Genomic DNA, 22,545 nt, shown 5'->3' with positions numbered 1-22,545 from the left:
GCTGTGCTATTGTAGAATTTTTCCTCTGTGAAGACACTTCCTCAAGTGCAGCTTCTAATAACTAACTGTTGGCCTCTTCTGGGAAGAAATACCCTGTGACATCAAATAAATCAAAAAGCTCAATACTATGTCAATAATGAAGGAACCAAACAACTTCGTGGAGCAAATTATACAGTGGTTCATCAGAGTTCTGATTTCCTCATTAAATTTGAATGGAGGCAGCAGCTGCAGTTTGAATTTTTTGCCTGTCATCTAGATTCTATAAAGCACAAATGTATTTTCTGCAAATAGTTTCTAAAACTTCTTCCACACACTGGAAAAAAGCTTACTGATTACAGCCAAGAGCTTAGAATGAGGTCTGAGACATTAAATATATCTTAAGGAGTACAACTGCCTGATAAGTCTGGATTGTTGTTCTTAATTAATGATACCTCTAAGGTACACTCAAAATCTAGAAAGTCAAAATTATTTTATCTTTTTTTTTTCATCAATAATAAAATCACATGTTCTACGAATATACAGGAACAGGAGACAAATACACACAACTTAATTGTGAAGCACACTTAACTGTGAAGCAGATGAAAGACTGGATTGTTCCTGCTTTGCTTTGATGTACAGGCCTATCTCTGACCCACAGTCAGGTAAATATTTTGTTATGGTTTACAGAACTGGTGAGATGCAAATAACATTTTTAACTATGGGTACTGGAGAACTGAATAGACTCTTTAAAAGAACAAAGATTAAGGCAGTGTTACAGAAGGTTGTTTCAAGTTTCTTCCTAGGCACAATAATCTGTCTTAATAAAATATATAACTTCAATTTTTATTCCTCCCTTTCTCACTTACTTTGCAAATAATAACAAATAATAAATAAACTGTTTTGTGAATAAATCTTTAAGTACATTCACTCCCACGCAGATGTTTTGCAACACAATTTTTCTTAACAGCTATCCGAACTTCCATGATGACTTCTGTTCTGGATTCCGTTGTACTTCCCATGCAAAGCGATCCTGCCGTAGACATTCCTTCTGACAGGAACTTCTGGGCACAGTGAAGCCATCTGCTGGCCATCCAGCCAGAGGGATCGCTGTCATTTGTGTCCCGGCGTTCCAGAGCCTCGGGAGCAGAATCCTCTCTCCAAGTCCGCTTTGGATAGCGGCTGGCTCTGGGATGGGGCTGGGCTGCGTGCAGATCCCTGCTCTGCACTGCGATGCTTCCAATGTTCATCATATTCAGAGCAACGGGAGCACTTCTGGGGATCTCAGCGCACAATAAAGTGACTAAATTTTCAACATAATTCCTGTAGTTTGGAGAGCTGCTGTCTTTTGGGGGTTTTGCTGGGGAAAAGAAATGCCTTTTGCAGGCTGTGTCCTGAGTGCCCTTAATGCCGGGCACCGCGGGTGGCGGTGGGGACGGAGGAATGCTCGAACTGGGAAGCAAACCCATCCTTGTGGAACTGCTGTAGTGGAGTATCGTGACAGACTATGATAGGAGTAGGACTACGACACTCTTAAGCTGTACCATGGGAGGTTTAGGTTGAATACTAGAAAAAATTTCATCACAGACAGGGTGGTTAGATATTGGAATGACTGCCCGAGAAGTCATGGAGTCACCATCCCTGGAGGTGTTTCAAGGAAAGACTGGACGTGGCACCCAGTGCTATGGTCTAGTTGACGTGGTGGTGTTTGATCACAGGCTGGACTGCGATGATCACAGGCCTGTGATGGTAACACCCGTTGGAGCCCTTTCCGTGGCTCTCGCAGGCAGCGGGCAGATGAACGGCACAAGTTCGGGCAGGCGGCAGACAAGACCTTCATAGCCCAAAGCGGGCCCCCACCTCAGCCTGCCGCTGGCTGGGGAGGAGCGAGGGAAGGGCGGCCCGACCCGCACGTCCCGCGGGATCGGGATCGCGATCGGGGTCGGGAGCGGGACGCAGCCGCAGCCGCAGCCGCAGCCGCAGCCGGCTCCCGGCGGGGGCCGCTTCCGCCACGTGTCCCGCCGGGCCCGCTGGTTGCCGCGGCGACGGGAACCTCTCCCGCCCCTTCCGGCCTCGCATGGCGCCGTCTCTTCCGCTGCGGGGAGTAATATGGTGAGTGGCCCCTGCTGGGGGCAAAGAGGGAAGGGGAAGGAAAGTCGTGCGTGGAACGTGGGGTGCGGAGGCTGCTATAAGCGGCCGCTCCCTCGCCGGGGCGGCGGCGCCGCGGGGCGTCTGGGCTGGCGCGGCCCGGAGCGGGCCCGGGGGCAGCGCGGGCGTCGGTGCCCGGGCGGTGTTTCCTCCCCGGGGCTCTCCGCCCGCCCCTGGAGCGCCGGCACCGCGGACAGGGCCCGGCCGGGTGCCGGGGCTGTGGGGGCTCCTGTGCCGGAGGCGCCTCTCGGACGGGGTCGCCGGGCTGCGGTCTGAGCCTCGGAGTTCTCCTTCAGCGGCACCTCGCTCAGGGAGCTGGGACTTGCCGCAGGACAAACAGGTTATAGTGCGCTTGCTCGCCGGTGTCGGGGCTGTCTCTCTGTGGCTCGCTTCTCTAAGACGAAAACCCGATTTTTTGGGCACGACCGCCGCGTGTGCGTGTTCGTCTGGGCGGCGAAATGTTCCCTTGTCGTGCTGAGCCCCGCTGGAGTGACATGGGTACCCATAACAGGTGCTGTCACCTGTGGGAGCAGACAGCGCCGCTGGCTGCAGAAACACGCCTTCTGGAGCTCTTGTGGCGCCTCAGGGGCTGGCTGAGGTGTGCGGCAGCCGCCCTGGCCTGCACCGAGCTCTGGGCGGAACTGTGGGGTCGAGGGATGCCTTCATGCCGAGGTACAACACGTGCAGCTTGTCCCGGGTGGGCTGGGGCCTGCCTGGGTTTGCACAGGTCCCCTGTGGCACAGAGAACACAGCTCTGCTGCACGGCATCCTTTGTAAACAGGGAGGTGTGGCTGGGCAGTGCACACAGTGCCAACAGTCTGGGAAAGCAGTGGGTGTGAAGGTGACAAGGAGGGCTATGGAGATGTGAAGGGTCTGGAGGGGAAGCCATGTGAGGAGTGGCTGAGGCCACTCGGTCTGTTCAGCCTCAGGAGACTGAGGGCAGCCCTCACTGCAGTCACACCTTCCTCACTGGGGAAAGAGGAAGGGCAGGCACTGATCTCTGCAATGTGGTGCCCAGTGACAAGACCTGAGAGAATGATCTGGAGTTGTGTCAGGGCAGGTTTAGGTTGGATATCAGGAAAAGGTTCTTCACCCAGAGGGTGTTTGGGCACTGGAACAGCTCCCCAGGGAAGTGGTCACAGCACAGCCTGACAGAGCTCAAGAAGTGCTTGGATCACGCTCTCAGGCACATGGTGTGACTCTTGGGGTGTCCTGTGCAGGGCCAGGAGCTGGACTTTTGTGGTCTTTGTGGGTCCCTTCCAACTCGGGATATTCTGTGATTCTTTGTGATTCTATAGCACAGCAGCTTTCATAACCAGGCTGTCCACTGCCTATTAGAAAAGCTTTCTGAGGTGTTCTGGCATTCTGCATGTGTCTGTTAAGAATTAAAATTAGCATGTAATGATTTGCTAATAAAGAAAAGAGTAAGTGCCTGTGTTTTGTCCCTCACTAGCTAAACTTGGGACATGTAGTAGTGCTTAAAGTTTAAGTCATGGCACACTTGTATTTCTCAGATAATATGAAATGCAGCTGTGTTGACAAAGTGTCTGAAAGCTAATTGAATTTATTTTGGTGAAGAGCCCATTAGTACGTCCTTTTGCCTTCTGCTGGCAGCTAAGGTGTGAAAGCTTAAAATCAAGCCTTATTTAATCTGACCCCAAACTGCTGCAGATGACAGACTGTGGTCTGACATTACAAGCCCACAAATTCCTATTGCAAATCAGAAGGGTTTTTCATGTGGAAAGCTTACTTCTTTGTGAGGAGAGCAGAACAGAGGACAACCAGAAGCTTGGACCCTCCAAGGAAAGGGAGACAAGTGTCATGGCAGATGAATTTCTCTGGTAGACTGCTCCCTGTCACACTTGCAGGAGAGTTGTGTAGCAGCCCTTTAGGTTAAGTCACAGCCAGGATTGTTGGTATGTTTCTTTTTGTTACTGGCCTTGTGTCCACCACATCACCAGCATTGTTTTTACTTCTGTGGTGGGTTCTCCTTTACAGATCTATAAACAATATTTTCCTGTTTAATAAATCCACTGCCTTTGGGTGGGAAGTGTGCTTTGATGAAGAAAAATATTTGTGTTTTAAAACTGTCTTGTAGTAGTTTCATCTAAACAAAAGTTAAAACTCACTCTTTAAGTGATGCTTTAGTGTCTTTTCCAGTAAAACTGAGTTCTGGATTATGTCTAAATGAAGCTTGATTCTAAGTAATTTGTCATTTTCTAATATAATAAACCATGTGAAATGGTTACCAAAATATTTTTGAGTTTAAAGTTTGTGATATTTCTGGTTAACAAAAAGTTCATCTGAGTCTTTGATATAATTGTGAAAATAGTTAATAAATGAAGATTTCCTTTTTGCTAATTTAAATTGTGGTGTAAGTAAAGTTTTTAATTAAACTGTTGATTTATTTTTAAGGGGACGATACACCTGTTCCGCAAATCGCAGAGATCATTGGTGGGAAAGTTAACACATGAATTTAGGTTGGTTGCAGCAGACAGAAGGGTAAGTATTGCTTAAAAAAATCATAATTATAATAAAAACACATTAGCTGAAATAAGTTCAAATACAATATTAATTTAAGTATATTATGAATTTTTTTTTTTTAATTTTTCTACCTGTGCTTAAAAAAAATAATTTGAAGTTGTATTGCTTCTGTGCATTGTCCCTGTGAATTAGTGCTCTCCAGAATTATACTTATATCTGATGGATTCAGTGGAACTGTAAACTGAATGTGTTCAGATGTTTTTGAGACCAAAATTTCCGCACAAATAAAGGAACCCAGTAATATAAAGTTGCATGAGTTGGTATTCAAAAGTCAGATGTAATGTGTGCTGTAATGAAATGCAAATATTATAAATGGATAGGGTTTTTTTTAGACCAGAAAGGTGTTTTAAGCATGGTGGCATTCATAAATAAGTTTTAAAATAATCTGTAAAGTTTAAAATAGAGTAAGGGCTTGCTGTTCTGAAATGAATGGTGAATTTTTGGGAAGAATGAGAAGCCAGTTCTGTTTGACCATGCATGACCAAGTAGTGCAATATTGTTTTTTAAGACCAGATTGATGTATTTCTGTCTTGTAAATTTTGAAAGGTGTAAAATACATATTTATTCTCATCAACAGTCCTGGAAGATTTTACTATTTGGTGCTATAAATTTAATATGTATTGGCTTCCTGCTCATGTGGTGCAGCTCTACAAACAGCATAGGTAGGTGGCTCTCATGTATTGAAACTACAACAAACTACTATGTGTTTCTTAGCTTGTGGAGTTCCAGCTGACTGAAAAAGCCAAATCCAGTACTTAATGGAGTTAGGGGTTTGCACAGCCAGGTTCAGAAAGTGCTTCCTTTTGATTTGCCACAGTCAGCTTAGAAGCATTTTTCCCAGATGAGTTTGGAGGGGTGGAAGTCCTTCAAAGTTTGCAGTTTTTCAGTCCTGCTGGTCATTTGCTTCCTGCAGTAGCTTCTTCATCTTTAAGACTGAAAACAAGTAGGCTTTTTTGTTACTAGTCCTCAAACCTGTGTAGTACCAGTGACATGCCAAGACCCTCACTTGCAGTTGAATGAATGGATGTTCGTAGTGTGGAAAAGTCTTAGGACTTCTTTGCTTCTAAGGAATGCTCAGCAGTAGCCAAACACTGGAGTGTTTCCAGCACCTCTGTAGCTGCTGCTGCAAAGCACAGCACTGTGTGGGCTGCTGTGGGGAAATGAGCTCCAGATCAGCCAGACCCAATGGAGTTTTGTGTGCCTTCTGCTTTTGGATGGGGGCTTCAATGTGCTTCCCATCACCTGCACTGAGAATAGAATGCTTTTTTAGTTTTTGGTGCGGGTTTTTTTGCAGTTTCAAGATAGGTTAGAGATGCAAAACAAGTAAAATATTCAATTCAACCTACTTTTCACTGCAATAACACACATAAGAGATCTCTTACTTTGGGAAGTGATGTGTTTCTGGAAGATCTCCTGACTTTCCAGTACCTAAATTCCTTGTCCCAACTTAGTCACAAATGTGAAAACTGTTGTATCTGAGCTTTATTATGTGCTTTAGTTGATTAGGATTGCCATAGTCAGCCTGCTTATGACATTAAATATATTGGTGTCTTTAGAATAAAAAGGGCTTGTTCTATCAGCAGAGGCAGCTTTGTAGGTAGAAGATTGGAAAGAGCTGCACAAAAGGGACTTAAAATACAAGTGATTTTTGCCTTGAAAAAATTATTAAATTTTAATATTTACTTTTCTTTGCAGCTTTAACTGCTTACACATATTTGACAATCTTTGACCTTTTCAGGTGAGTTTTTTTCCCATTTTGTCTGTATATTTCTTTACATTTAAAATTTACTTACAGGTTCAAAGACATGAAACAGTCATCAGTATAGAAACAGTCATTGGTTTAAATATAGCTTAATGAGTATAAAATTGCACACAATAAATAGTTTGTATTTATCTGTTTATTAGATAGATTGAGAATGACCATATCTATATTGAGAATGACTAATAACTGATCAGTTCAGTCATAAATTTCTTTCTGTAGATGTGTGACAACATGATACAATATGGCACAGAACTGTTGTCTGGTTGTTCTCTCAGAACATTTTCCTAATGCCATAGTCACTGATTGTGAAGTAATCCTCAGTTTTAACATCAGGAAACAAGAAGTATTCAAGTAATTCTATTTCAAAAATATTTTGCAAGCTACATATCAAGTATTCTTTGTATAAGGTCATTAGATATTTTCAGTATTTTTCTTGTATTCTAACAAAATTATATTAAAACAACTTTTAGTATGATAGTTCTGAACACTTTCGCTAATATTGAAAATACAGTCATGAAATATATTCAGTTCTTTTCTAAGATACAGAATGGTAGCAGTGGTTGGGAAATAAAATGTAGATATTTAAAAAATATTAGCCTACATTACCTTCCTTGCGGTCTCACTATCTTATAAAAGGTAGAGATCAGCTTTCTGAGTCATACATATATCCATTACCTACTATAACTTATCTGACTTAAAGTAAAACATTCATAAATTACATCAGCAAACATGCAGAAACAAAAATGACTTGTTGGGATAGGCACAAAAAAAAATTGATCTGTGACTGCATTAGCATTAAGATTTAATTCTAATGAATCTTGTCTTTCTCTTAGAATTTTTTATCTACTGAACTTTTGTCATCTTGCTCAAAATACTTTTTTCACCTTGGGGAAATTGTGGAAAGAGTTGATGTTGTACTTCCCATTCGTATGGAATTCTTTTTTCTTTTAGTTTTAGAAGAAGGTGGAACCACCCCAGGCACTCCTGTCTTAGGTTAATTAGGGGTTAATTGGACTAGAAGATTATTCTAACTCACAGCAATCTCTTTCAAGAATTTTGATTTGCTGTAAGGGAGAACAGTGCTCAGTAATTCCGCTGCAAAAATCAATTTCTGCTTCTTTTCTTTCTGTCATTGTCTGGTTGCATATAATAGTCTCACTGAGAATATGAGTTTATGGCTTTGTATATGAACAGTATTACTTCCTTTTTAGTTTTACTTTTTATTTTACACAGCTGAGAATCAAGTTGTGAGGATGTGAGTGTTCATCAATTGTAGGAATGAGTTCTTGATCCAGTCTGATTTAACATTGTTATTAATTACAAAAGGACTGCATGAAAGCACAGATTCCTATGTGGATTCCAGTTGAAAAAATTCTTCAGTAGAGAAAAAATAGTTCAATAGAGGAAAAATAGGCAGAGGAAAGTATACTCATCCTTGAAGCATTCTGACTACTACCATGGAGATTCCAAAATAATTGGAATTCTAGATGTTCAGTATGAGAGAAAAATTTGGCCAGAAGATAGCAAGAGAGACCTGTGGCTGTCAGTGAATGGCCAGCTAGATCAGAGCTTGTGTAGGGGAATGCAGCCAAAGAAAGTTAGTCTGTTTTGGCCATAGACAAATTGCATAGAGAAATTACACTGTGAAAAAGAAAGGCAATACTTGGTGTGGCCTGAGACTTACTCTAGAGTACCAAATCTAATTCATGGTATATCTCTAAAAGAAGACTTTAATGGAGAGATTTCTTTGCTTTTTCTTCCACTCTTCTGTCTTGCTTATCAGCTTCCTTCTCATTTAAGCAGCATTTCTCAGGTTACAGCATTTCTAGGCAAGTTCAGAAAGCACATGAGGAGCATTTAGAACATCACTGGGACAGTGATGGAGGTTGAGTTGAGCACAAGATGTGGCTGTATTTGTATGTTGAGTTCTGGTGCCTCAAGTGTGTGTTTGTAGATTATGTAGTTTGTAAAGGCTGCTGTTATTTATCACAGTCTAATTCTCCCCTTTTTTCAGTTTGGTAACATGTCTAATAAGCTACTGGGTAATGATGAAGAAACCCAGCCCAATCTATTCATTTGGGTAAGTACTAATAACAAGATGTAGTGTTTGATAATACAGCATTTCATACATTGCTCACTGTCATTGCCTGGATCCCTGAACAGCCATCACTAATACTCTGTATGTGAAAGAGCCTAAAAGTGACGAGGGCTAAGAACTTACTGTAAAGAGTAGGAGATGGACAGGAAGAAGAATTAAGAAGTGCTTAATTTTAAGGTGTCTGTGATGAGTGAAGTGTTAAAAGAAACTGAAAAAAATGACTATTTCATAAAACCTTCAGTTTCTTCCCATCTGTCTGCTCTTGAATGAATTGGAAAAAGTAGGTGTATCCTGCTGGTTCTTGCACAGAAAAGATTCTATTGGATGCATTGTTCAATGTTCAGTGTTTCTAAACTTAATTCTCAAATTTCAGGTTTGAAAGGTTTGAAGTTCTAGCTGTATTTGCATCTACAGTTCTGGCACAGCTTGGTGCTCTTTTTATACTGAAAGAAAGGTAGGGTTATGTACTGTTTTCTTTAATTTTATAACATATGAAGATATAGTCCAGATCAACCAAAAGCACATGTATTCTACGAGTGCTATATGTAAAGAGATACTTTAGAAAAAACTTAAAAGATATTTTAAAAATATTGCTAAACCTTACTGCTTGCTTACATTGACTACACTACATGTAGGCTTTAGATGTAAAGATGATAAATGTTCTTAAAAAGCTCTCTAGGGAAAGATTTAAGGGTTTTAAGAATACTTTTTCCAAAAGGTTGTGTAATTAATTTAATGCATTTCCTTATTCATCTTGACTTTTTTAAGCTCATTAACAAATAAAAGTTTGTGGTTTTTTTACTTCTGTTGCTTTTTGAAGTCAAAGCAGCTTCATAATATATCAAGGAGCTGAATGTTTGAAGCATCAACTTCTTCGCTCCCTCAAAGTTTGCTCAAGTATTAATTTGCCATACCATGTATGCTTGGGAGCATTTGTATTTCAGGTTAGCCTAAAACATTGTTTTTGTTTTTAAAGATGAAGAGGCTATTGTTAACATCTGGAATTTAAAATTGCAACAGTATACCTTCCCTTATTTTATTCAAGTGCTCTGTTTTCTGTGTAAAGGGCTGTATTAATAACTTAGCAACTTTATACTATAAGGTCAGTGTATTGAAGTGACAGTCCACTGGAATGAATCACCCTCTGTCAAAACTCCCAAGTTTTCCAACATCAATTTTAGGAAATTCCACAAACTTAGCAGGTTTTTCTGTTACAGCTGAAGCTCATTTGTTAACTCACTGGTGGGTAAAAAAAGATCTATATCTCCACCACAGTATCCAATGTCTGCTTTATTTCATCTTGCTTAGTGTCAGGAATTTCAGACTTAGTTTGTTGTGGTCACCAATACTGGTGGTGGTGCCAGTAGCAATATTTTTTTGCATATTCATTTACAAGCATATTTTTGTCATATAGGCAGCATTCATAGTAGCTGGCACAGTTTGGAAATATTTAGGAAGTCTAAATCACATCTGCTTTGATTCAGTGTTAAATGCTTTCATTGCTTATAAAAGTTGTGTTTATTTAAGCAATCCATTTTTTTGCAGTACTTTATCTACCAGTTTTTGTTTATGAATGGCAGCTAATGCTGAGGAACTGTAAAAACATTCTTCACATATCAAGGCTTTCCTGTATGAATATAACTCACATTTTCAATTACTCTTGCAGTGCGGAGCGGTTTCTGGAACAGCCTGAGATACACACGTAAGAAATTATTTTGGCCTGTAAAATGTTGTCCTTTTATGTTTCTAATTATTATCTAGCATATATTAGTTATGCAGGTACTTTCAGTACCAAATTGCTTTTGGTGCCTTGGCATTTGTTTCAAACCATGTGCAGGCTATACTGCAAACAGTTCTTTTCAAGGTACAATGAAATTTAATGCTCATGTTATCTCAAATAGTGATCTAACTACATATTGCTGCTTTTCCTAGTTCAGTTCCTTTTTTTTCTTGTGGCCTCTTGGAAGGCCTGGTATGTGGGGGGGAAGGATGCTGTGGTCACCAGGGAACTGAAGGTTTTGCAAAGAGGGTTCCGACTGTAAAGACCATAGGGAGAGGAAAAGAAATTGTTATGGGGCAAAGGAAGGGGGTGTGGGATGCATGTTGAAGTAGTTCTAGAAGAAGGCTGGGGATATATGGTATAATTCCATAGAAAGCTAAGCTTCTTAGCTGTGCTGCTGGGGGGGACAATGTGTTTGTATCTTCAAAGGGTAAATATATACGTGTGTGCATTTATGCCATTGCTTAAGAGCTGTTACTCAACATCATAAACGTCATGGGATAACAATAAAGTACGAAGTTCATTGATCTTGTATAACCCTTACAATGATTATACACTGCTGGTAACTAAATATTACACTAGTTTATCCTACTGGTTTTCAGCCTCAGTGAACACCAAGCAAAATATTTTTATACTGTTATTGGTAGTTACAGCTTGATGACATGTTCTGTGATGATGGGAAATTAAGACACCTTTTTTCCCCTCCCTAGGGGACGACTGCTGGTTGGTACTTTCGTGGCTCTCTTTTTCAACTTATTTACAATGCTTTCCATTAAGAATAAGCCTTTTGCTTATGTCTCTGAAGGTATGTGATAAATTAGACTGTAACAAGAATTCAAAAAAAAAAAGTTAATGTTCCTATTTTTATCAAGGTATAAATTGTCTGGTAACTTCCTTAACTAGTGGTTGTATATTACTCTTACCTCTGTTAATGCAACTTTGTGCAATTGAATTGCCATCTGATTTTCAACTCCAGTTTGCTTATAAGGCTCTTGGTCTGAGGTCATTAATATGATATTATTTTAATGCTGCAGTATCCTTTGTTTTCAATTTTTTGAATGCAGCCAGTGAAGGTCATTTGACAGATACCAGAACTTTCAACGCATTTTATGGATGTATTAATGGATTAAAAAATAATTTAATGCAATAGTTCTTTTTTCCTTTACATTGGTAAATGAAAAGTTCTTTTACCTTTTTCATTGTGAAATAGGTTTGCAGTCATTCCTGCAATTGTAAATTGTCCTGTTGTAATTGTCCTATAAATTGTCCATAGTTATAAATATCTATTTTACACTATATTAAATAAAAGATAATGGTTATAACCTGCAATTATATTTGTATTTAATCAGTTCAGATTATTATGAGAGGTGCAACAGTTCAGTTTATTATGGGAGATGGATGTTGTACTTGCTGCCTGGAAAAGACAGACCTGAGTCTTTTTTCAAGTGCCAGAGTATCTGTTGAGATATATTTACTGATTCACAGTGTATTTATTGAATTCTTCCCTTAAACTAAAACTTGTGTGTACTTTAAAATGTAGTAACTTTAAAATCGTACTTAAAATTGTGGTAACTTTATCACTCTCTTTGTTTTGCAGCTGCCAGCACAAGTTGGCTTCAGGAACATGTTGCAGATCTTAGTAGAAGGTGAAGCTTTATATTGTTTTTCAAAATCATTAGCTTCTGGAAGGGAGTGTAGGTTTTGTGTGTATAATAACATTTTGGAGGGGTTTTGAGGCATAAACTTGTGTTACAGCTTTTAAAATAGCTTTACCTACTGCAGGTCTCATGTATGAACTCTGGAGCAAACATTGTCTCCCATATTTCCCAGATACATCAATCTAACAGAAATACATATTTCTGGGTATCTTTTCTTTTGGATATATGTGCTCAGTATATTGTATGTGATTCTCTTTGGGTGAGAATAGGAAAACTAGCATTGTCCTGTACATCTTTGAACTCCATTTCACAACATGCATACCAAGTGATATATTTTATAATAATTAGTGTTTATTTACTGTCTGAGCTGTACAAATGTTTCAGATGGTTGAGTTTAAATGTGTTATATGAAACAGGTTACTCACTGAACCATAGCTATGGAAACTCCTCACCTGCCCAGCAGGAAACTGGAAAGTCTGTGTCCTCCAGGGATATAAGCAGTGTTGCTCATTCGTCTTGTCTGTTAACTGTCTTGCTTGTATTGGATATCTGAATGCAAGATAACATTGTTTGCAAATAGTTTTGTCAGATGTCAGGGAAGTTTATTTTTATCCATACATGTTCTTCCAACTATGTGTCAGTATCAAAAGAAAAATGTTAAACCAAGTTGTAAAACATGTTAAATGTGCTTCAAAACCCATCTGTTTCTGCATCTTGTGATCTTTTTTACAGTTAAGGAGAGCAGAGAATGCTGACTTGGTAACAGAAGAATTGATTTTATATGGCTATAAGATGTTACAGCATCAGAACCAAAATCTGTGAAATATTTTTGGAAGACTAATAATTAGGTTTCCAAGTTTTATTAAAAAAAAAAAAAAAGGTGGATACCAATCACAGACAGTTGCACAACTTCCCTCTTATCAGTGTAGAAACACAGTTTTAAAGGGAAGAACAGTGATGGATAACTTGAAGGAGTCCCAGATCAAGAGTAGCATTATTTCTACTGGAGTTTTAGATAACCTGTATACAGTTAAGCCAATATGAGTAAAACCCCATTGAATCAGTATGTATACAGCTATCTCAGATGTGTTATGTGAAGCAGTGCTGATTAAAAAATATCTGCACCTGTATATAATTATGTTAATTAAAATTCTTAGAGAAGCAGGCCAGCACATGATGTGGTTAAAGCCAACTTAAACATAAGTTGGCTTTAACCATAGCAACAAAATATTTCATGTTGTCTTTGCCTTGAAATTTTCCAGGATATGAAATGCACTTACATTCACTGCGCAGTACAGAAACTCCTTTCTCTCTTCATACTCCCATTGACAGGAAATAGCTATAAATAAATAATTTTCCCAGCATTCCCTCATGCATTTTTTTGGTCTCCTCTTATTCAACTAACTGGTCTTCTTCCTCTTTTGAGATTCCATGAATTAGTTAGCTCTGACTTTAGGGCGCTTTTGCACACCAAGGTGGCAGATGGATTGAAGACAGGTGATACACAGATCTCTTGCTGTGTACATCTCTGTCATACCAGTGTTGAACCCATGAAGCACTTGTGCTGCAGACAGCTGATACAGCTATATCATAGAGTTGTGTTCCCAGAAAAAAACACTGGATTAATTTCTGCTGACAGCAGCCTTTGAGCAGAATTAGTGGGGCCTTTACAGTGCTCATCATGTGCTATGACAGCAAGGTGTGTTAGAAGTGAAATGCTAAATAATGGGTGTAATTTTGGAATTTCAAAGTAGTGATGAAGAGCTGGCTGACAACTGCTTTTTCTGTTTTGTTGCAGTATTTGTGGAATCATCCCAGGATTGAGTAGTATCTTTCTACCACGGATGAACCCTTTTGTCTTGATTGATATTGCTGGAGCTCTGGCTCTTTGCATTACATACATGCTCATTGAAATCAAGTATGTGCAGTTGTTGTTTTAAAACAGTAGCTCTTTTTTTATCCAGTCTGTGAGAAAATACATTTTTTGCATGAAAGGAATTATCTGATGTAGAGCTGCATTTTGTAGGAATGGCATTGCAGCTCTGTGAATGCATCTGTCTACTGTCCAAGATGAATGAGAGTTCAAATGAGATTAGCATGTGTAAAATTTTGTAAGTGTAAATAATTTAAAAAAAGGAAAAAAGAATCATAAGTAAGTTGTTTTGCCTTTCAAAAACATAAATACCAGTGTTTTTTTAAATTGCTCTTTCTCCCTAGCAATTATTTTGCTGTGGACACAGCCTCTGCTATAGCAATTGCTTTGATGACATTTGGTACCATGTATCCCATGAGTGTCTACAGTGGGAAAGTACTACTCCAGGTAAGGCAGCCTCCCAGATCAACAGCTTTTGTGGTTTTGGTTTTGTTAAATGGCCTCATTAAAAAAAAAAAAAAAAAACCAAAAACCCCCTTGAAATCTGTTTTAAGCTTGTAGATAGGAAGTGTTCCGAAAGGAATTTGTGATGTGCTACAAGAATGTTAAAGGTTGTGCAGATATGCATCATGAAGTCATAAGAATTTGATAATAATGCCATTGGTCTCTTGTGTGGTGGGTAGACCAGACTTTAAGGCTTTCTTACTTGAATAGGGCCAGTTAATCTTTTTTTTTAACTTGTATTTTCTTTTCTTCTTTTTGAAGACAACCCCACCTCATGTGATTGGCCAGTTAGATAAACTTCTTAGAGAGGTAAGTCAGTGTATAATACATAGCACAGTGTGTACAGCTAATAAGCATTCAGGAATGCAAAGAATCTCTCTGACTAGTCCAAGAAGTTTGCTAAAATTATTTTTTTAATATTTTTTTTAGCTACATGTAGAAAATAGGAATCTTGTTTCCCAAGATGAATAGTGTCTTTTAGGTATCTGGAACAAATCTGTCTAAGTAGTGCAGGCTGTTTTTATTTAAATTTCAGCTACTATTGAAGTGGTTTACAAATGTTAGTTGAAGGAGGAAAAGGAGTACAGGCAGCTGTTGAATTACAGCATATAAAGTTGAGAACATATTTCAGTTTGGCAGCAAGAGTTACTTGAAATATGTTCCTTAAAACTTTTTTGATGGATTTGGATGTTTAAGGGTAGCAAAGGTGCAATAGATAAGCATTAGTGACATTAACAGACATCATCTGTTCTCTGTATGGAGCTTTTATTTCACTACTGAAAATTCTTTGTTATTCAGTTACGTATAAAAAAAAATTCTTCAGGGATTTGAAGCTTCTGATTTATTTTCATATTTGTGGATGTTTGTGAAAAATTAGGTTTCAACTTTGGATGGTGTGTTGGAAGTTCGAAATGAGCATTTCTGGACGTTAGGTTTTGGCACTTTGGTAAGTTATGCCTTTATTATCTTTCTAGCCTTTGTTGTTGGATAATAAAAGTTGTCAGATACTACTTTAATTTTTTTAATCTACATAAAGTAAGATATTTCTTCTGAAATACTAACTATAAAAAAATTTGATGGGGTCAGTACTCAGTCCATGTGCTTTATTGCAAAACTTGTCTTCCTCTGTCCTTTACATTTTTTTAAAGCTTTGTTGTTGGTTAATGTTATTAATGTATGCAGCACTTCTGGCTTAAAGCAGAAGTTGAATTTTTGCAACTGTAGAATTTCTTTCGTATTTTGGAGTGAAGAAAATGACAAACAATGGAAAAAACTTTTTTCAAAATTGTGTGTTAGTGTAAATTGTCTAGGAAGAGAGAAATAACTGTAACCTTTCAAGCACCAAAGGTCTACAATACACTGTAGAATCATATGTTTTCAGCATTTCTAGGGGAGAAGGTAGAGCAAAATAAGTACAGTTGTGTACCAATAATTCTGTAAGCTGAAGGAAATGAAGGGGTATTTTTTGTGATACAGAATGATCTCACAGAACTTGGTTATTCCTAAGTTGATGCAGGTATTTTGTGACAGCTGGAAAATTAAGAATATTTCTTAGAATATTTCTTCACTGGTTTCTTCCATTATGCTGCCCTTCTTAAAACAACAAAAAAGGCATCTGTTCTCTATTTCTGATGTAAAAATAGCTTTCAGTTTACTGTTCTGCCACTTACGCCTAAATTTGCATTTTGTTCTTTTGAGCCATTTTTCTCCCCCAGTTGTTGCCTTTCCTACCAACACGTGTTGTGGTGTATAGTTTGATGATCTTGGTATGTTCATAAGAGAGGAACACATTAGGAAAGATCAGAATGGATCTTGTAATAAGGTTCTTAATTTAGCTAGTAGATTCCACTGCAAAAGTTCTTTGTGTAATTCTCTGCAGGATCATTTGCCTGTTCTTGAATGCATGTGGGGAATCTTTATTGGAGTAATAATAGCCAACTTGTTTTTATCACTTTCTAGGCTGGATCAGTCCATGTCCGAATTCGGAGAGATGCAAATGAGCAAATGGTCCTTGCCCATGTCACTAACAGATTGTACACATTGGTCTCTACCTTGACTGTTCAAATTTTCAAAGATGACTGGATCAGACCTACCTTATCATCTGTGCCTATTGCAAACAATATTCTGAACCTTTCGGATCATCACATTATTCCAATGCCATCTTTGAAAGCTGCTGACAATTTGAACCCTGTTACCTCCACTCCAGCTAAGCCCAGCAGCCCGCCACCAGAATTTTCTTTTAACACACCAGGCAAAAATGTGAGTCCAGTCATCCTTCTAAACACTCAGACAAAGCCCTATGGACTGGGCTTTAATCATGGATCTGCACCCTACAGCAGTGTACTCAGTCAAGGACTTGGAATACCAGGAATTGGAGCAGCTCAAGGATTCAGAACTGGTTTTGCAAATGTCCCGGGCAGATATGGAACAAACGCTCGTGGTCAGCCCCGACCATAATAAACACCATTATTTATTATACTTAAGGGTATTGACTTAATTCTTTTATTACCCAATTTTTATAAACATTTGGAATGTCACATCATTCTGAATGGCTGGGAACAAGTGCATTGTTCATATTCATGAAGAGGTTAAATAGCAGTTTTTTCCTTCGCATCAGCAGTAGCCTGTGTAATGCCACAGATATTTTGCAGATTTACAATGCTTTACAAGTAGTTTTTATAGGGTGTCTATTTCTACTCATCTTTTTTATCCACTTTTCTTCATTTATCCAAGAATGTATTGAGATGCAGCACAACTCCATAAGACAATAAAATTGTGACCAGGTAGCATTTTTTTTTTTCCTAATGAAAATTACTGGATGCTGAATAGCCGAGAGAATAGGAAATGGCAGAAATACAAGTCCCAATTTTCAGGCACGTTTGATTGCTGTATTAAGCAACCAAAACTAACTGTGATTTGGCCCAAACATGACATGTCTGTCATGTTTGGGCCAAATCACAGTTAGTTTTTGATTGCAAAAATCCATCAATATCCATGTTGTGTCCATTGTGAAGGCAGTCTGGCATTTCAGGTTGTAATTGATTTTGCGAGATGGTGTTTTTACGTTTTTATTGATGCTTTTATAGAAATTCAGATGGTTCAGCAACCATTTTCTAGTTGTAAGTATTCCGTTCTCATCTCGGATATTTCTTACTTTTTGGTTTAACTGCAAAATTATTTAGCAATATACTGGGAAATAAAATACTTAAAACTTAAGATTTTACAAGCACCTTTTTTTTACTATTAACCCTATTAAGGATACAGAACTGTTGTTTCTGAAGCCAGTATTTCACTTTTGACTATGGGGGAGTATTCTGTGTTTTGATTGTGACTTTGTATTTTCCTCTTTGTATATTTTTAATAATTCCAGGGGGAAAAGTAATTTATTTATGATCCTGGTTTAAATCCAGAGTACAAGTCAGTGATCACTGAGAGTTCGTAGTCACTACTGGAATGCTTAACCTTTGGGACACACTTGGAACAGAGCATTTGTGCTTTTGCATTACTGTCCTACTGTACATTGAGGTGTCTGCATTTCTCCAGGGCCTTTCTCAGAGAGCTCTTCCCTCTCATTGCTGTCTTTTCCTTCTCTGCTCTGACAACAGGGAAAGGCCTTTTAGAAATACTTCAATTTTTTTTCTGTTCCCCTGTGCAGTATCTACATTACAATTGCTCCTCTGCGCATTCTTCTGCATCTCTTGGCCTTCTAGGAATGGGTTGCTCATTCCTGTTTCACTTCAACTCAGGGTGCTCTATATTGGCTTCCACCTTGTTCATCTGTGTGCTAAGTCAGTCACTCCATTTCTGTGAGGTGGTTACATGGAGCTGTGGTATCTCAGGGATTCCAAAGATACTATGTTACCTGAAGATAACTGCTTTGATGAAGAAATCTTTCTTATGTAGATCTGAGTGGAAAAAACAGCATTCATTTTAATTTTAAAGATCTGTGGCCTCTTCACTGGCTGAGAATTTATTTTTCTTTTTCTGTGTAAGAATACTGCATTCCTCTCTTTTTCCTCTTTTTCCCCCCTCCATGACCTGTGTTTCTTGAGCCAGTGCTTGGAGGAGCAAGTCATTCTTGCAAAAGCAAGGTGGCACTCTGCATGATGGAGATGTATCTTTTGGGGATGTTTCAGGCTGAGGGTAGTGACTGGGCTGCCACTGGGGCGCTGTCCATGTAAGCTACAAGTAGGGAATCTAGTTCTGTACTTCATTTGCAGCAAGAATGAAAATTTCATTGCTCTGTTAGAAAGTGTAATGACCTGGCAAACTTCCATTTAAAGATTGCAATGAAGTTACAGCGATTGGCTCTGTTTCTGTGAGGTCAGTATTAACTCAGTAATCACCGGTGGCCATTATCCTGTCTTTGTGTCTATTTACATGTGCTGTTGCTACATGGAAATTCACTGAAGTACAGAACACTTGAACAGATTCTCTGTACCTCTTGGGTGCTGAATTAGACTGCACTTTTTACAGCATCTGCAACACCTTAGAGCCAGCAGAATGTTTACAATACACTACTCTTGTGTGGCCTGGTTAAGAATTGTTCCTTACTCCAGTTTCATAATCACATTATATCACTTTTTCTGATATTTTCAATACATTGTATTATATTGAATGCATGCTTACTTGTTTTCGATAGAAAATTAAATCTCCATTTTATTAAAAAATGAAGCTGATCTCTGATTTAAAATGAGGAGGGTGAGAATCCCAGAATTCTGAGTGCAATATAATCACTTTAACAAAACTACTTTTTTGAGTGATTGTTTACAGTATATATCATGTGTCCAGATGATAAAGATTCTTTTAGTCATTAGAACAGCTTTTTAGCTGCTTTATTGTTATAAATATATTAGAACATTTGTTAAATCAGCACAGAGTAAAATGTCTCCTTTTATATGAGGAAAATAAAATCAATGTAATTTGTAAATGACAAGGAAAAAGTGGTAATTTGTGTACAAGATTTTACAGTTATCTTTATATATTGTTTGAGTGATGCTCTCGGGTGATACTTCAGTCTCAATGAGCAGGTATGTCAAACTTCAGATCTGTTTTGCTGGGTCTACTACCAGTGTAGACTGGGTCCTTGGAATAATTATATAGAGTCATTTTTTGTAGATTTTGCCTTTTCTAACTGTGCTTTGCTGCTGGGTGATCAAAATCTAAATATTTATTTGATACAAAGTGAGTAAGAATGGATAATTTATATCATCTTCATTCCTAATGCTAGGAATGCTGTCTCAGCTATAGAGAAAAGAAGACAGGTACTTGCTGTCATTTCTGTCTGCCAGAGGATGTGGCATAGTTACCCCCTTAAGTTGTTCCAGCTGTGATTGCACAGGATCACATCACTTGTAGGTAAATGCATCCAGATTCAGAGTTTGAGGGGCAGGTACCATTATTTGGCTTCAGATTCTTGTGAGGAACTGCCTTGTCCTGATACAGAAGGAGCCAGAGCTCCTAACACAAAACAAATAACTACCACAATATGGGGGGTTTTTTCAGCTTTATGTGTTGAGTGATGGCTCTGGAGTTCATTCTGTTCTGCATTCCCTTAACCCAGGTGGTAACCACAGGCACCTTTGGCACACAAAGCCAGTGACAGCCTTTTGTGGCTGGTAAACTGATTTTTATTCCCTTCCCCTTGACTGAGATGTGACAAATCCTTTTCAAGGCGAGAACCTGTGCAGCAATTCCACTGATTAGATTAACTGAGGTCCTCTATTGATTTCTAGCCCTTGCTGCCACCATCCAGCAGGGAAGGAGAAACTATCCAGCCGTAGGTTTTTCAACACAAAGCCTCTCTCTGAATTCTGGAGTGATTATCTGTCCTGTGCTTGTCCAGGCCCAATGGATCTGGATTTAATCATACTCAGTGTTGCAACTGAGAGCAGAAGAGATACCAGTCTTGGTCTCTTTGCTTGAATTTTTTGTTTTCTGGGCATTGTATGAAATAACTTTGACTTTGCCCTACATCCTTGTCTCCCCTGCGTTAGTAGCAATGACAACCCATCTTGTGCCATGTCTGCCTGACTGACTACTTCTTGTGCTTTTAAGAACTTAGATTCTTGGATTCACATGGTTACTGGGTTGATGTAAGTTTTCCTTCCAGCAATTATTTTTTAAAGGAATGAAGGGTCATATAAATTGCTAAGATGATGACTCTTCCCTCTGTAAGTAAACTTTTCCAGGGCTAGCATCCAGTTAGGGGATAGTCTTTTTTTTCCTGTACTGAGAAAAACCCCAAACATGAAACCCAGGGAGGGAAGAAAAAAACCCCAAGCCTTTTCATGTTTTCTTCCCACTTTGAGAAATACTGAATCATATTACAGCAACCTGTGCCTCATTTCCTTGGACTGAGTAAACATAACTCAAGAGCTGCATGCTCAGGCAGTAAAAATTTAGTGACAAAATTGACATGATTTGGTGTACCACATGGTTAAATTATGGCTTCAGCTAAGTCTTCATAGAGATTTAAAAAACCCAGACTTTTCCCAGTTATAACAGCCCTCTGAGCCAGTATTTCACAGTGAAGCATGTTTTAAGTACACTTTCAAATTCTCAAAGAGGCAGAGTAGCACTCCACACTGCAAACATGTACTGCATTTTTCAGAGGTCCTGCAAAATACAAAGTGCCATAAGAGTTCACCAAAACAAATCAGCCACACAAATTCATGTTTAATATTTCTATATTTAGCCATTCTGTTACCTTTCTTTGCCACTTAGGAGGATATGAAGGTGCCTTATTACTGCTCAAAGTACTCAAACTTCAGAAGATTTAAAAATTAATTTTCTGGACTATTTTCTCATGGGCTGAAGTAGAAGAGAATATAATTGCAAAGAGTTCAAGAAACTTTGATATATTTACACAGATGCACAGCAACACCTGAAAATAAAGACATCTGTCTGATTTTTTTAGAGTTTTCATAGTATTCTGTTTCAGAAGTTGCAGATAAGACAAATGTTTCTCCCCAATGTTAAAGTGATAGGAAAACACAAAATGCTTTTGTTTCATCTTTGAGCTACCAAATCAGAATTAAATTTAAAATCAGATTAAATATAATTTTCAAGCTATCCTGCAACAGAAAAATTTTACAAATTTTCACTGCTGTAAATACGTATTTCTGTAACAACTTTATAACATGGGTGTAAATATTGTCTTAGGTTCTAAAATATTTACTTGCTTTAGGAAAATGGTAAAATACAGGCCAAATATGACATGCCTACAACTCCATTGCTTACCTTCTTTTTAAATCTCTTTGCTCAGGGTAGAACACTGTAGGGGAGAAGTTTGGAGCAGTAAAATACTGATTTTTTTCTCTCAGTTCATCTCTTACCAGCTTGATATTTTTAATGCTCTCATCCCTTTCTCACCAGTGGAAACCATAATTCTGTCAGTAGCTTTTGAATATTGTTTCTCTGTCTTTCATTGATCTAATTCCAGGCTTTCATTTTGCCAGTGTTACACTAAATCTATTGCATTATTCCAGTGAGGAATTCCAGTAAAAGCACAGAGTTGTTAAATTGGTATATTTTTGGTGCCTAAACTGTGGTATTGCTTTTAATAACATTTTATTTTTGATAACATTTTGCCTTTAAAACTGTATTTAGATAAACTATAGTTTCTAAAGTAATCATTTTCCTTGTATGATTATTTTTGTTGTAGTCTGTATTAAAAACAGCAAGTGGGTGGTGGTTTGGAGGTTTTTTGGGTCAAATTGTGAATGAATCTCATGTGACTGAATGGTGTGTACTGGGTCACTGCTCCCACACACCACCTGACCTTTTGTTTATATCTCCTGTGTTGCAGTCAGAGCACAAGGAAACCCCCACATACCTTCCTGTCAGCATCACCCCCCACCACCCTTCTCCATCAACAAGTATGCAACAAATGATAAGGGAAAAGCCGAATTTGGGTTATTGGTCTGTCTTCTCGTGGTCAGCTGTCTGCAGAGTAAAACCCTTGCCTTTGTAGGGAAAGGAGGAGAGGGACCAGAGAGGATTAAAAATCACATCTGTGTGTCAGGAGTTCTAGCAAGTAATTTCAGCATGAGGTGCTTTAGTTCAGCCCAAAGTAGAAGTCTGCTGTGGTGTGATTTTTGCCTCTTTTCATAACATGGTGTAAATTTCCGTAGCTGAACACTGCAAAAGTTGGTCACACCTTGTAAAAACTGTATCATACAATTAAGCCACGAGGCATTC

General features: G+C 38.7%; 1 protein-coding gene across 4 annotated transcripts; it reads left to right on the top strand.

Moving 5' to 3' along the window:
* Window positions 1–1,963: 1,963 nt before the first annotated feature.
* Window positions 1,964–17,559, top strand: SLC30A6 (solute carrier family 30 member 6). Of its 4 annotated transcripts, XM_009091859.4 has the most exons (14): window positions 1,964–2,088; window positions 4,540–4,626; window positions 5,246–5,330; window positions 6,364–6,406; window positions 8,445–8,510; window positions 8,902–8,982; window positions 10,195–10,230; window positions 11,019–11,113; window positions 11,906–11,954; window positions 13,765–13,884; window positions 14,184–14,286; window positions 14,605–14,652; window positions 15,221–15,289; window positions 16,303–17,559. In XM_009091859.4, exons 1-14 carry the CDS (start codon window positions 2,086–2,088, stop codon window positions 16,798–16,800), a joined length of 1,383 nt encoding a protein of 460 aa, XP_009090107.2. In that variant the 5' UTR covers window positions 1,964–2,085; the 3' UTR covers window positions 16,801–17,559. The 4 variants fall into 4 exon arrangements, with proteins under 4 accessions (XP_009090107.2, XP_018771612.2, XP_050828361.1 ...); XM_018916067.3 differs by lacking the exon at window positions 8,902–8,982; XM_050972404.1 differs by lacking the exon at window positions 5,246–5,330 and having other exon boundaries at window positions 2,064–2,088.
* Window positions 17,560–22,545: the final 4,986 nt, after the last annotated feature.

Source organism: Serinus canaria, chromosome 3 (assembly GCF_022539315.1).
Source record: "Serinus canaria isolate serCan28SL12 chromosome 3, serCan2020, whole genome shotgun sequence".
Classification (NCBI taxonomy): domain Eukaryota; kingdom Metazoa; phylum Chordata; class Aves; order Passeriformes; family Fringillidae; genus Serinus; species Serinus canaria.
Note: the sequence above shows the minus strand (reverse complement) of the source record. Positions and strands in the feature narration are given on the sequence as shown.

Coding starts and splice junctions, on each gene's coding strand:
- SLC30A6 (XM_009091859.4), top strand. Junction 10,231..11,018: donor GAACAGCCTGAGATACACAC/GTAAGAAATTAT, acceptor TCCCCTCCCTAG/GGGACGACTGCTGGTTGGTA. Junction 15,290..16,302: donor CGTTAGGTTTTGGCACTTTG/GTAAGTTATGCC, acceptor ATCACTTTCTAG/GCTGGATCAGTCCATGTCCG.